At 33.7% G+C, this 15,260-nt stretch overlaps 1 protein-coding gene across 2 annotated transcripts in view; it reads right to left on the bottom strand.

The window, feature by feature from the left end:
* Positions 1-9,494: 9,494 nt before the first annotated feature.
* The window catches only part of LOC145242597 (uncharacterized), a 34,119-nt gene continuing 28,353 nt past the window's right edge, over positions 9,495-15,260 (bottom strand). For both annotated transcript variants that reach the window (XM_080105703.1, XM_080105704.1), the window contains exon 2: positions 9,495-14,225. In XM_080105703.1, the coding sequence (XP_079961829.1) occupies positions 9,606-12,200 (2,595 nt within the window). In that variant the 5' untranslated portion in view covers positions 12,201-14,225 and the 3' untranslated portion in view covers positions 9,495-9,605. The remainder of the gene's footprint in view (positions 14,226-15,260) is intronic.

Genomic DNA, 15,260 nt, shown 5'->3' with positions numbered 1-15,260 from the left:
TAAACAATAAGCGATTTTCTTTGTTAAACAGTAAACAATTATATGGGAAGTGACGTTTTTTAGTTTTTTTTTAATTACAATTTCACCCTAACCAAAGCACAGTGCCACTTTGATGTAGGGACTTCTATCGGGGGACATAACTTGCAGGAGTACTATGTAGAGAGTTGAGCAGCAAGATGTCTGTTCACATTACACTTGAACTTCTGCATGTCAGTACAGTTGGGAAAGCAGGAATTTGGAAGAGAGTTCCAAAGTCTAGCAGTTCTGAGGAAGAAACTATTGGAGTAGAAGGCCTTCTTACATCTCGGGATTTCTACTGTGAAGGGGTGGGATTTTGCTGCTTGTTGGGTTTGTCGGGGATATTTATGTTGAGGAGGTACAAGGGCTTGTAGTTCGTCAGAACATCTATTAAAATACTTATAGAACAGGCAGAGGGATGTGACATTTCGTTGAGGAGACAAAGGTTGAAGCTTAGATGACAGTTCAGGACCTATCAGGTGAGCAAGTATCTTTTGAACCCTGCCCAGGAGCAAAAGACTAGTAGCAGATGTACCAGCCCAAATGTGACAACACTCTATATATGAGGATACATGTATCTAGAGGTACAGGATACTTTCAGGCATAAGTAACTTTCTAGCACAGTCAAGAGAGCCCACCAGAGAGGTTAGTAACAAGACAATGGTGAGGAAATGATTCACCAAGTTACACAAAGGAAAGCTGACCTAGGGTTGTTAATTAAGGTGTGACGCTGACTCAGACAAAGAACCGAACATAGAGGTCAATATATTTCGATTTAGTTTATGGACAGTTTAAAACAGGTAGGAACTGTCTTAAGGTTGTGACAGTTGAGTTTGCGACAGTTGCCAGTTTGGGATAGCTGAATCCAGGTTGCAGCTTGGACCTGATCGAGAGAGCTTTAGGTCATTGAAATGAGCTGACATCCACCAAAAACAAAGAGGTCTTGACAGACAACTAAGATGTAGATGTTGGTGCTTAGAATTGTTTCTCACGATAGTGTCACACATGCACCTAGATCTCAACTGATACTGAATTTGTCGGAGTTTGTATTTTCTGTATTTTATCTGCATTGTTTATTTTTTTTAATTGTGAACAACTGTACACGCCTTTCAGCAACTTTCTGTAATGAAGAGAATTGGAAGTAGAGAAGATGAAGAATACTATGGAAACTGTGATGGGGTCAGCGATTGTTGTCAAGAGGGAGTACGTGGTTGCACACACTAGCTACTATTTCTGTCTTGTTCAGAGTGCTAAAAAAAAAAAAGCCTTTAACCTAATAGGTCCCGTACTGTCTACTAAGCTCAATCTCTGTCACATCACTGCAATGTTGCATTATTGTGCTTGTTTTATGAGTACTACAACTGCACGTGTTCTCTCAACCTAAATACTGCCATCATCCGACTAGCAAAATCCCGCACCTTCAGTGTAGAGATCCCAGATGCTGAAAGATTTCCTACTCTGAGAGCTTCTTTCCTCCCACCACTTGATTTTGGAACTACCTCTCTGCTCCCTGCCCCTCCCCCTACCACTGATGGTATCAACACACAGAAACTCCCTGCTTAGAATGCCCCTTATAAATCTGGCCCCCTCCGGATCACAGTAGCTCCTTATGTCTCAATGGCAATATGCATTGCTTGGGGTGAACAAAAGGCGAAAAAATGTATATAAACACCAAAAGTCTGTGATAACATTCATTAGACTCATTAATGTACATGCTTATACTATAAAGATTAATTAATAATATGCATAGAGATTAAAAAATTTAATAATATGCATAGAGATTAATAAAAGAGAAAATTTTTTTTAAAAATCCATGATTAGAATACACAGAGTCAGAATTAACCTAGCAGTCATTGTCTTATTGATTCAAAATGCCTTCAATAAGTTTCCAGATTTTTTGTCGTATGGTCACTTTTATTGATAATACACATATGAAACTCTACTCCCCTTCAAAGTAATCTCCTCTGGTTGCAATGCATTTGTACCTTCCAATAAATTCTGGGCCCTGTCGGTGGGGCATTAGAATACACCGACTGCCTCCCTGCAGAGGGTAAAAGTCCCTCAATGGGGATCCTGGATAAACTATATCCAGTGGTGAGGCCCCAGCTTGTAGGCTTTGGGGAGTGTGGAGCCACCCTTTAATTACCATTGCTCCCAGGTCCACTCTGACCCGGAGTAGTAGTACCTGTTAGGGTTCCAACTATGGATTAAATAGAAATCGACTTGAAAACAACAAATATATTCTATTAAAAACATTTTCTTCAAAATCTTTGGATTCGGCATTAAATAACCCGAAAAGGGTTGATATGCCGTAAAACAAAAACAACCAACCAACCAACCAATAAATTCTGGAAGGCCCCATGGAAGTCCTTTTGAGTGAGTGTGTCAATGATCCTCGTCACAGCCTCTTTCATCTCCCCAATCGTCTCATAACGACAGTCTTTAAGGTTTTCCTTGAGCTTAGGGAATAACCAAAAGTCACAGGGAGCAAGGTCTGGATTATAGGGAGGATGAGAAACTACCTTGATGCTTATCTTGGTTAAATAGTCTGTGACGAGGATGGAGTTGAGAACTGATGCATTTGTGCAAATCTTCTGCATCTTCAGTTCCTCACAAATAACTGTATGTACAGTTCCCACACTGACATCAAATTATGCACTTATTGTCTCTATAGACACACAACAGTCTTTATTCATGAAATTCTTTATTTAGATAATAAACTCTGACTTAATTACTTCTCTCACACCTCTCATTATCCCTCATAGACTTCCTGCTTTCCTTGAATCTCTTAGGCCACTCAAAAACTGATGCTCGATTCATGCAAGATGGTCCGAAAGCAGTTTGAAGCATTCTATACGTTTCTGTGGCAATTTTTTCCAAGTTTAAAACAGAATTTTATTGCATATCGCTCTTCTAAAGTGTCCTTACATCCAGATTGCATTTTGTTTAATTCACCAGTTGTGACGATCAGATTTTAGTAGGGTGTACCAATTCCTGCTGTAGCTGTTCATTTGAACCTGAAATCATAAAAATTGGTCAGTCATCTCATAGGATGTATAACAATAACATACTGAATTTTCAAAAGTCTACAACAATTTTAAATGTCTGTACAAAAACAGACTGGAAACTTACTGAAGGCACCTCATATATATATATAGCGATTTGGTTTCCACACTGGTGTATGATTCGTTTCATGACTAGTCCACACATGATCACTTGGACATTGTGTTTCTATGTAGTATCCTCCTTGCTCATTTGGATTTTTTCCTTTTGGATGTGCTCTAAGCTGAAGAACCAAGGAATATTCAACATACACAAAGGATTACAAATTTTTCATACAGAAGATGATGCCAACTTGATAGAAGGTATAAATGCATCAGAGAGTGCATCCAGCATTTCGAGCACTTACTCTAATAGTGCACTAGTTTCATGCACATTTCACAGTGTATTACGTATATATAAAAAGTTTAGTTTTCGTCCAGAATTCTCCCTATTTTAACAAACAAAAATAAAGAAAAATCTCTATGATATACATACCTGTGACAAAATGAGCATGCAGTAGAACCCCAGGATTCGTTTTTTTTTTCAAGTTACAATGTGGAATACAATGTTTTTCCAGCCCCTGGTTACAGTATTTGCCCCATCTTACAGTATTATTTATAGTGTTATTTGATTATATACATTTGTATTATATACTGTATTGTATTTTGTTACTAATTTTTAATATGTACTATGCTGTATCCCGGTGTTCTACTGTATTCCAAAAATCATATAAAGTGATCAAGTAATTTTATTTTTCTATAAGAAAATCAAATTTTATGAGTAACTGAAGAACGGTCTCGTCTGCCATTCTGAAATGTCTAGTCTGCCATTCTGAAGAAAAAAAAATAAACTTAAAAAAAAAACAAAGGGACATAATTCAATTCACATTTGCAAGATTTATGTTATAATGCCTATGAATTTCCATTAATCACGTAAAAATGATTTTCATTATGAAAATAAACTACTTGATTGATTTATATAATTTTTGGAATATAATATTTTCGTTTTGTCATGTGTACATATAGATTTTTTTTATTTTTGTTTTCAATATGAGGGGAATTCTGGACAAAACTCCAAAATCTGAACTATGTTTTGATTGACCGATTACTTTTGACTCTACTTGTATAAAACAGAAAAAAGAAAATGAAGAATTGACACAGGATTTTGAGGAATGAGTTTAATCAAACCAAAATGGCTGTCTCTCATTTTTTTGTTTTGTTTTGTGTATCAATTGCATATCAATATTTTTTAAGTTCCTTTTTCGACAATAGAGCATTTACAGATTTATACTGTCACAAACATTTTTTATACAATGTACAAATTCAAAACTTTTTTAATTGATTTTCAGAAATTTCCATTTCTACGGAATTTAGTTATTTACACAAAAAAAAAAAAAAAGTTTTTTTTTCTACTTTATGGCATTTGAGGCCGTTTTAGCATATGTACATTGTGGATTCATATCTTTCTAATATATTTGTTCATAACGGAACACAAAATGGCTGATGAGATTTGAACTCCACATAGCCAATTCCATAGTTCAATATAATACAATTATCATTCACTACCATTTCAAGTTACTCCAAACGACAGATTTTATACAAATTGATTAACATTCATACGAACAGTGTTGAGGTACCCCAAATTGAAACACCCAATGATGAATAGTTCAATTATTGTTTTTCCGATTCTATGTTTCCATGTTTTATAGTAGCACACACACACACACACACACACACATATATGTATGTGTGTGTGTGTGTGTGTGCGTGCATATGTACGTGTGTGGGGGAGGGTTGTTTCAAAAGCAAAGTTTCCTAGTTTTTTTTATCCAAAAAAAGTTGAAGAGCTACAAACATGGGAATAGTACCATTATAACAAGCGACCTTTTGTGCTCCAGAATTTATTAAACATGATCGAAATTTTGCAATATTATTATTATTATTTTTTTTACCTTGTCTTGTATGCAGTGTTTTTCTACCAGACTGCATTGTGATAGCTTTTAAAGACAAGCCCTTTATACACTACACACAATGCTTTAAGCAAACTACAATATTCTCCTTATACATACAGATATATAGGCATGTACGTATATTGCAAGTAATATTTTACACTGGAATCTACAAAACATTAAAAGTTCTTCAAAACACTAATTTGCAACCAAAATTTTAAATCGGTCTTTTGGACTTTGTATCGCTTCAGCATCTTCAATTATGCTAGCCTTAAAAGGACAGACTTTTGACATGGTAACATTTATTATTATACATTATTGATAATAATAATATGCCTTCAAGTGAAAGATAATAGTAGATCTAATTTGGTAGTTTAGTCATGTGACATAGAAGGGATTTGAAGTGGAACAATTAGTTGCAGTCTGAATTATTGAGGTAGCATCCCTCTGCCTGTTCTACAAGTACTTTAACAGTGTATGTTCCAACGAGCTGCAAGCACTTGTACCCCCTCTATGTAAATACCCCCGACAAACCTGACAAACAGTACAATTCCACCCCTTCACAGTAGCGATCCCTAGATGTAAGAGAGCCTTCTACTCCAGTAGTTTCTTTCCCAGAACCGCTAGACTTTGGAACTCCCTGCCAGGTTCCTGCTTCCCCAACTGTACTGACATGCAGAAGTTCAAGTGTAACGTAAACCGAAATCTTGCTGCCCAACTCCCCACCTAGTACCCCTGTAGCCTGTGTCCCTAATAGTAGCCCCCTACATCAAAGTGGCAATGTGCCTTGTTTGGGGTGAAAATGTAATAAAAAAAAACCCAAAAAACAAGTGATATAAGTTCCTGATAGTTACAGACATTTAGATTCCTTGTGCTCCCTCGAAAGACAAAAACTCTTAGCAGAAAATGGATATTTATATTCATCATATAGACTTTTTAATTACATTGATACCTCAGTTTTCGTTAAATCATTGAAGTTAAGCAACATTAAGGCTGGCCAATACCAGATGGGCAACCATTTTGAAATATCAGGCAGTCATGTCAATAAGGTTAAAAAAGGTTAAAGTAAGGGGAAAAATGGGGGAAGGGCCTCTTTAGACTATGGCATTTCAAAGTTGAATGCTTTTCATTATTAAGATTATTTTTACATTCATTTATATATATACATACATATACATACATATATATATATATATATATATATATATATATATATATATATATATATATATATATATAGAGAGAGAGAGAGAGAGAGAGAGTCACTCCCCTACATCTAAGTGTCATAGCCAATAAAAAGGGGCTGACATATATATATAAGGGAGCTTTGGGGTCGGGTTAGGGTTAGCTTCGGGGTCACTTTCAATTATGGTACACCAATATTTATCGACTGACCGATTTTTTATTTCAATTGAAAGTGCTCAATGACTTTTTATTTCAACTGAAAGTGCTCAACGATAAGAAATGAATGTCACGATTAACACCAGTCGATAGATGGCTTCATTAGCAAAGACCTAATCCATTCGGCTACCGTTAACTGCGAGAAATTCTGTTGAAATTTAAACATTTATTTTTGTAAATGCTTTTTAACGTCTGCCAGAGTGATTTAATTATTATATGATGATCTACACATATGAGCTAAATTGATCGACTTTTATTTCAACTGAAATTGCTCAATGACAAGAAACGATATATATATATATATATATATATATATATATATAAATATATGTATGCCAGCCCCTTTAGGAAACTCATTTCTTATCGTTGAGCACTTTCAGTTGAAATAAAAAATCAGTCAATTTAGCTTTTATGCGCAGACCATCATATAATGATTAGATCACTCTGACAAACGTTAAAAAGCATTTTAAAAATAAATGTATAAATTTCAACAATATTTCTCGCAGTTAATGGTAGCTGAATGGATTAGGTCCTTGCTAATGAAGCCAGAGATGACTTCTGTTGCCGGATTCGAATCTATGCACTGATGATTCCCGAAAGGATGAAACACTAGTGTCTGTAGGTATTTAATAATTATTATAGTAAATATATATATATGTAAATGAATGTAAAAATATCATTTTTTTATTTCAGAATGTTTAGGTAATAAAATGCTTTTAGAGTGAAGTGTAGTTAGTCTGTGTTTCACTATTGCTCCATATATAAAGTAACAGTTCTGATTGGTTAAGGTTAGTCATGTGACATAGAAAGGATTTGAAGTTCAACAATCAATGAACAAACATGTAGCTATATAAAATATTGGTACTTATGCAAAATAAGGACTGTGTTATAGTCAGAATATTCCAGGCATTTTATGTTTAACGCCGAAAAGTGCCAAAATGATAAACATTGAAATCGCAGCAGCCAACAACATTTAAGAAAACATAAATTTGCAATCATAGGTTTATTATAAAAAGAATAAATAGTTATCTTGTTTTGAACAAAAACAATCATTAAATCATTTCTTTTTTTTTTGCTTTCAGTTGTTTGTTATTAAAAAAATAAATATTTATTCATGAAACTTTCAATGAGTATTTTTATTTGAATTTGAATTTTCTTTAAGTTTCGTAAAAATTGACTGATTTCCTTAAAAGTTTTGTAAAAATTGTCCAATTCATTCTACTTTCTTCATAGCAACCACAAAAAAAAAGAAAAGAATATTGCTTTGCTTTTTTTCAATTAATTTTTAATTGAATTATCTTCTGTAATAACAGAAATAATATTTTTCATTGAAAAACAATTGACTAGCATTTGCATGAAAAAAAAAAAAAGAAATTACAAAACTTTCTTCATAGTTGTTGTTTCACGTTTCGGCTAGATGGTTAACCACGACAGGATAGGAATGCTGAGTCTCTTAATTGTATTCTCAGTAATTACTGCCTGAAAGGATTCCAATAATAAAAAATAATATACCATTTGGTACGGACCCAATGATGGAAGACCAAATAAGAATGAAAAACTTGGATTTATAAGACCAAAAAATCCAAAATTGATTGCCCTTCGGGGCTCATGGCGCAGTGAACAGAGGCGTTGAATCTCTAAGATTTCAGGTGAGCATTGTCTGAAAATAGCCGTTTCAATCCTACCCAAAGCCAGCCAGAGGATTAGTTGGCCAAAATGTGGTGTGACAACAATAACTATGTAAGGCAGTTATTACTGAAGATATAGTTAAGAGACTCAGTATTCCTATCCCGTCGCTGTTAACCACCTAATGAAGGCCAGAGAAATAATTGATTGAAATGTCATGAAACAACAACTATGAAAATGAGGATAACAGTCTGCACATAAAAAAATAAATATACAAATTACTCATCTGAAAGGATTCCAATAAAAAAATAATATACAAAACTTTCATTCGGCATGTTCAGGTGTTTTACGTAAAGTTCCCGGAAAATTCCGACGATAGCACAGTCCTTATTTTGTATGAATACCAAAATATTTATTTAAAACAGAATTTTTGATCATTAATTGCAATTGTTCTCTAATTGTTGAAACTGAAGCACTACAGAGAAAAGTGGAAACCCAATCGAATATCCAAACTTTCCGTCTAGAAAGTGCATTCTAATTTCAACACAATTAGAAATCTCACAGTTTATGATTAGAAACTTTGTTTTAAAAAAATATATAAAAACCATTTTTTACATCAATTTGGCATAATGGGCCGGGAGACCAATGTTCAATCCTCAATCGAATCATACCAAAAACTCATACTTGACACCATTTCGCTAACAACTCAACATTACAAAATGACGATCAAGGGTAAGTGGAGTTACTCCCCTACATCTAAGTGCTGTAGCCAATAAAAAGGGTGCTTTTGGGTCGCTCTCAATTATGGTACACAGATATATTTATTTATTTATATTTGTGTAACAGAAGATCAGAAAAACATTTCTACAGGATACTATTTCCAGGGAGATAGATGCAAACAGAGGCTGAAGAAAGTCCAAAATAGACGACCAGAGGTTGGTCACCTTTTATGTAGGATTTGAAACCAACAATATCAATGTTTTTCCGATATACTTTAACACAAATATAAATAAATTTACACTCTTATAGTGATAATTTCTTTATAATCGAGCACTTTGCTGGGGTTCTTTCTTACACACTTAAAACAGATATATATATATATATATATATATATATATATATATATATATATATCTTTTATTTTTATATATTATATATATATCTTTTATTTTTATATTATTTATATATATATGTATATATATATATATATATCTTTTTTTTATATATTATTTATATATATATATATATATATCTTTTATTTTTATATATTATTTATATATATATATATATCTTTTATTTTTATATATTATTTATATATATATATATATATATATATATATATATATATATAAATAATATATAAAAATAAAAGATATATATATATATTTAATATATATATATATCTTTTATTTTTATATATTATATATATATATATATATATATATATATATATCTTTTATTAGAATTTGTGATAGAAAAACGTTTTCTTAAAAATTTTTTTTTTGTTTTCAGATCCTTTAAAATTCTTTGATCTTTTGATGAAGATGATAAGACACCAAATCTGAGAATTCTATTTGTTTTGTTTAGACCCGCAAGAGACTCCGCTGGATACATTGGGCCAGCCAGATCCAATCAATGGAGGCATAGGATAGCCTCGCGACCAGAGGTAGTTATTTTCCCAAATGGGAGGCATACCGTGAATATATGAAGAGTTCAAATGGGATGAAGAGGCTGAACCAGATGAGGCATTTGAAGGTTGGGGCCGAATTGGCGGCGCTTGTGAATCTCGAGCTTCCTGTGGCACAAACGAATTGTCTCGTTCATTGTTGTTGCTGTTGTTACCATTAGCATTGTTGTTGCTGCTGTTGTTCTTCAGATTAGACGATTTTTGTGACGAGGGAGCTATGTCTTTGCTCATAACTGATGAATTATATGATGGCTTATCAGCGACCATATTGCTGGATCCTGCATTCGAGATTAGAGGCAGTTTTGAGAACAGCTCACAGTCATCTCCATTACTACCAGTCGTCGTCGTCGCTGCAGGGCACTTATGAGTTGTTAAATTTGTCTTGTGGAGGAATGTTTCGCCACACATTTGACAGCTGTAGCGTCTTTCCTCCGGAGGATGCGAGTCAACATGCTCCTTTAATTCAGTCAGCTGAGAAAAGACCTCGCCGCAAAATTCACAACTGATCTGTTTCGGCGGTCCTATATTTATATTTTCTGTTACAGCGACCGTCGTCGCATGACTCTTCTCATGGGTGCGAAGAAAGAACTGGTTGCAGAAGCCTTTTTTACAAACACCACAGAAATAGAGATCGCCGCTGTGCACACGCTGATGGTCAATGAGGCTGTTTCGCTGTGAGAACGACTTCTCACACAAATTGCATGTATATGGTTTCTCACCAGTGTGTGTTCGCAAATGTAGTTTGAGGTTTCCGCGTTGCGAGAAGTTTTTCTTGCAATAGCTGCACTGGAACGGACGTTCGCCTGTATGCGATCGTTCATGGTTCTTGAGGAAGAACTCATTGCAGAACGGCTTCTTGCAGAAGCTGCAGTAGAACAGCTCTCCCGTGTGGAGTCTCTTGTGGTCATTCAGATTATTCCTCTGCGAGAAACATTTGCCGCAGACGTCGCAGCCAAACGGACGCTCGCCTGTGTGCTTCCGTAGATGCTGCTTCAGGTTTCCACGCTGAGCAAAAGTCTGGTTACAGAATTCGCACTGGAAGGGTCTCTCTCCCGTATGGACCCGTAGGTGATTCTTTAGAAAGAACTCATTCGTGAAGCCTTTCTTGCAATAGCTGCAGTAAAAAAGATCACCTGTGTGGATGCGTTCATGTATCTTGAGGAAGAATTTATTACAAAATGGCTTCTTGCAATAATTGCAGTAGTATAGCTCACCTGTATGCAGCCGTTTGTGGTCGTTCAGGTTTGTCTTTTGCGCGAAACCTTTGCCGCATACTTCGCACTGAAATGGTTTTTCTCCTGTGTGTGTTCTGAGATGCGTCTTCAGGTTGCCTCGTTGTGCGAATGTCTGATTGCAGAAAAGACAGTTAAACGGCTTCTCCCCAGTATGAGACCGTGTATGGTTCTCCAAGAAGAACCGATTTGGAAAGCCCTTCTTGCAGTATGTGCAATAGAACAGGTCGCCAGTGTGCACCTTCTCGTGGATCTTCAAAAAGAACTGATTGCAGAAGCCCTTCTTGCAGTATGTGCAGTAGAACAGGTCACCTGTGTGCAGACGTTTGTGATCATTGAGGCAGTTCTTCTGCGAGAACGCCTTCCCACAAACGTCACACACAAAGTTTTTTTCGCCCGTGTGTGTTCGCAGATGTGTTTTCAAGTTACCCCGTTGTGCGAACCGCTTGTCGCAAAAGTCGCACTGGAATGGCTTTTCACCTGTATGGGCACGCTCATGGTTGTGAAGAAAGAATTCGTTGCAGAATGGCTTTTGGCAGAATCGACAAAAGAACAGATCGCCTGTGTGGATCCGCTTGTGGTCGGTGAGGCTGTTCTTTTGCGAGAAAGTCTTGCCGCAGATCTCGCAGGCAAACGGCTTGTCACCAGAATGAATTCTTACATGCAGCTTGAGATTTCCGCGGTGGGCAAAACTCTTGCTGCAGATGGTGCAACTGTACGCCTTCTGTTCGGAAATGCCCATATTGTTCGTTGCATGATTGTGAAGGCAATAATGATTTTTCAGGTCGACCAACTGAAAAAATTCCTTGTAGCAAAACGAGCAATTGAAAGGCCTAACACCCATATGGATTCGTTCGTGCGTACGAAGGATGAAGGAGTTTGGGAAAACCTTTTTGCAAAATGCGCATGACAATGCTTTCTCCTGGTTGCTGCTAATATTGTTAACCGATGATGTCGTGGTGGGTACATTGGAGGTGTTATTCAATGGTGGAGGGTCAACATTTTCCTGGTGATTGCTGCTGACCACCAGAGAGACATTCTCTGTTGGATTTGAAAAGTGCTTCCGGGCAATGTCAGGCTGTCGGAAATTCTTACCCCCTGTAGTGTGGCTAGGGGTGGTAGTGTTTGCAGAGTTTTTATCTGGACCTTTCATGGCATTGTTTCGATTTGGGTTCTGATATATGGGTTGGTCGTACATATTTGAATGGTTACCCATGCTAGGGTAAGTTGATTGAACTGGATACATGATTGATAATTTCTGTATAATCTCTTATATAAAAAACATATATAATAAAATATTAACTGAAAAACGTTCCTAACATCGAAAACTCAAACTAATATCGCTTATAAATTATAAAATAAATACAATGAAAATGTAATTATAAATTTTCGTTTTAAAAATAGTAACTATATAATTTAACTATTGCTTATAGAAAGTTAGAAATAATAATTGGCAAAAATACAATATTAATTACTGGAAAAACAAATTTCTATTATAACAATTTTTAAAAAATAATAAATATACAATTTAAATATATTTGTTTAAAAATAAAATATAATATATTTTTTCTGATCATAACTACACATTAATCAAGATTATTAGCCATTATCAGTGAAATAAATTATGTCATGATTGTGTGATTTTAGTCGGCTTAAATTTTAAAAAGACTCATTTCAAGTTTTGTATTTGTATAGAAACTATTTGCAACATCATATTGGAGCAGTAATATTATTAGAATTTTTATGATTGCTCTGTTTTTATTGTTTTTTTTTTTAAATATTAAGCTATTTTCACTACAATTTAAAAAAGCTTAGATGCAAACGAAATTTATATACATATATATATAAAGAAAAAAAGATATTTGAAATTATGTATATTATCATATAAATCCTATCTTGAAAGGGATGCTCAATATGCTAGATAGATCATTACTAAATAATAATTAATAATATCTATTTTATATCCTATCTTTTAATATTTTATGATTCAATAAATGTAAACTTTTTATCCATCATCAGTTACTGTCAATCAAACCAAGCACACTTGATATTATACCAAACGATATGGAAAAGAAATATAAAACAATTTTAAATGTTTGTGACTTTCCATTTTAAAATTCATATTTTGGTTATTTTCCTCAATCTTTAGTAAAAATCCCTCCTTTTCTTTTAAATACAAAGTTCAAATCCTGACATTTCTTTGCACATTTGACTATTGGTTTGTGTTGCATGCTAAAAAAACAATATAAACATCTACAATATCTAAAATATAGTTTTAATAAATATAATTATAGATAATAGAAAACTGTTAAAAGAAAAGACTATTTTTTATAAAAAAGGGGGAAATTGCCTTATTTTAACACTACGTAATTTTAAAAATAGTCAGAAGAATAATTAATTAGACATTAAAAAATTAATAATCAGTAATCACAGACAGGAAAATGGAAGAAAATATTTGCTAGAAAATGAATTTGTTGCTTTGTCTTCCAATCTATTATTTTGTTTGAAAAAGATTCGTTTTGTTGGTCAAGAAAACATTTTTTTATTTTGCTTATAAATTCAATAAGGTCCTTCAATATAGTTCACTACTTCTCATGAAAATTATAAAATAAAGTTCACTACTTCCAATAAAATTTTTTAATACAGTTTACTACTTCCTATAATAATCTTTAATATAATTCATTAATTCCTATAATAATCTTCAATATAGTTCATTAATTCCTATAATATTCTCCAATATAGTTTAGTATCCATAAAAATTATAAAATAAAGTTCACTGCTCCCTATAAAATTTTAAATATAGCTCAGTACTCCTATAAAATTCTTAAATATAAATCACTACTTCCTATAAATTCTTAAATATAAATTACTCTTTCAAATAAAATTCTTAAATATTGTACATTACTTCCTATAAAAATCATAAAATATAGTTCACTACTTCCTATAAGTTTTTTTGTTTAGTCCACAGTACAAAAGATGCTATCTCCATGTGTATATGCTTTTCACTTGACAAACTGATGCCATTTCTATTGCTGTTTACCAATTGATGGAACAGAATGACTCGTTAACTTGTGTTGTTCATAAAATCTTGAATGTAACAAAAAGGAAGACAATGTCCAAATAATCCGTGAAATTTATGTTGGTCGCCTGTGGTCAAGAAGGGAATGGTAAGAATGAGTTAGAAATAGTTGTACAGTCTTTGATTATGTCCCATGAAATCAGCTGACATTGTTGATCGATAAGCATTCTTGCCAAAAATGTGATTAGAAACCTGGAAAAGACAAAAAAAAAATTTTTTTAAATATTAAATTCATAAAAAGTATTAAAAAGTGAACTCATCAAAGAACACAAATTTATCAAAACGAGAAAAACAAAATTATGCAAAAAATGATTGAAAAAAAAAATAATGAAAATGTAAAAAAAAAAACGAAAAATTATATAATAAAAGTGAGCATATATGGCTCACTTCAATAATCAGGTGCACAAATGTTTTTTTATGATAAAAAAAAAGGGATGCTTAATCTTAATACTAACTTATAATAATAAAAAAGAAAGGAAAATAACCACATATGCAAATTTAAATTTATGAGCAAAGAAATAGAGGCTTAATCTTCATAATATCTGATAGTAATAAAAAAGAAGGGAAAGAATTTCTTTCACTTAATACACAAAAATATTCCATTATTATCAAAATCGAATAAAAGGAGAGAAAGGGAGTTTTGTATTCTTTTTCTCATTGATTAGTTTTGTGTTTTCTTATTGATATTTTTTTTTACAAAGGAGTCACCACATCAAGGCCAAGAGGTCACTCGAGGATAAGGGTTAATAAGCATATAGTGTTCAATGTTGTAATAATTGTTAGTGGAAATTTAGTAAATTGGATTACTTAAGGGGAACGGCTCATCAAGAACTTGTTTATTTAGTTTTTATTTGTTTTATTTAGTTTGTCTTGTTGGTTAGTTTTGTGTTTTCTTGTTGATATGGAGAGAGAAAGGGAGCTTTGTCCTTTTCTCATCGATTAATTTTATTTAGTTTTTCTTGTTGGTTAGTTTTTTTGGTTGGTTGTTTCACGGCATATCAACCCTTTTCAGGTTATTTAATGCAGAATCCAGTGATTTTGAAGAAACATTTTTTAATAGAGTATATTTGTTTGTTTTTTTTAAGTCAGTTTCTATTTAACCCATAGTTAGGACCCTAACAGGTACCTACCAGTCCGGGTCAAAGTGGACCTGGGAGCAATGGCAATTAAAGGATGGCTCCACACTCCATAAAGCCCGCAAGCTGGGGCCTCACCATTGGATATAGT

Source organism: Euprymna scolopes, chromosome 21, assembly GCF_053919585.1.
Source record: "Euprymna scolopes isolate OS-2025 chromosome 21, ASM5391958v1, whole genome shotgun sequence".
Lineage (NCBI taxonomy): Eukaryota > Metazoa > Mollusca > Cephalopoda > Sepiida > Sepiolidae > Euprymna > Euprymna scolopes.
The sequence above is the reverse complement of the archived record's forward strand: the minus strand, read 5'-3'. Positions and strand labels throughout refer to the sequence as shown.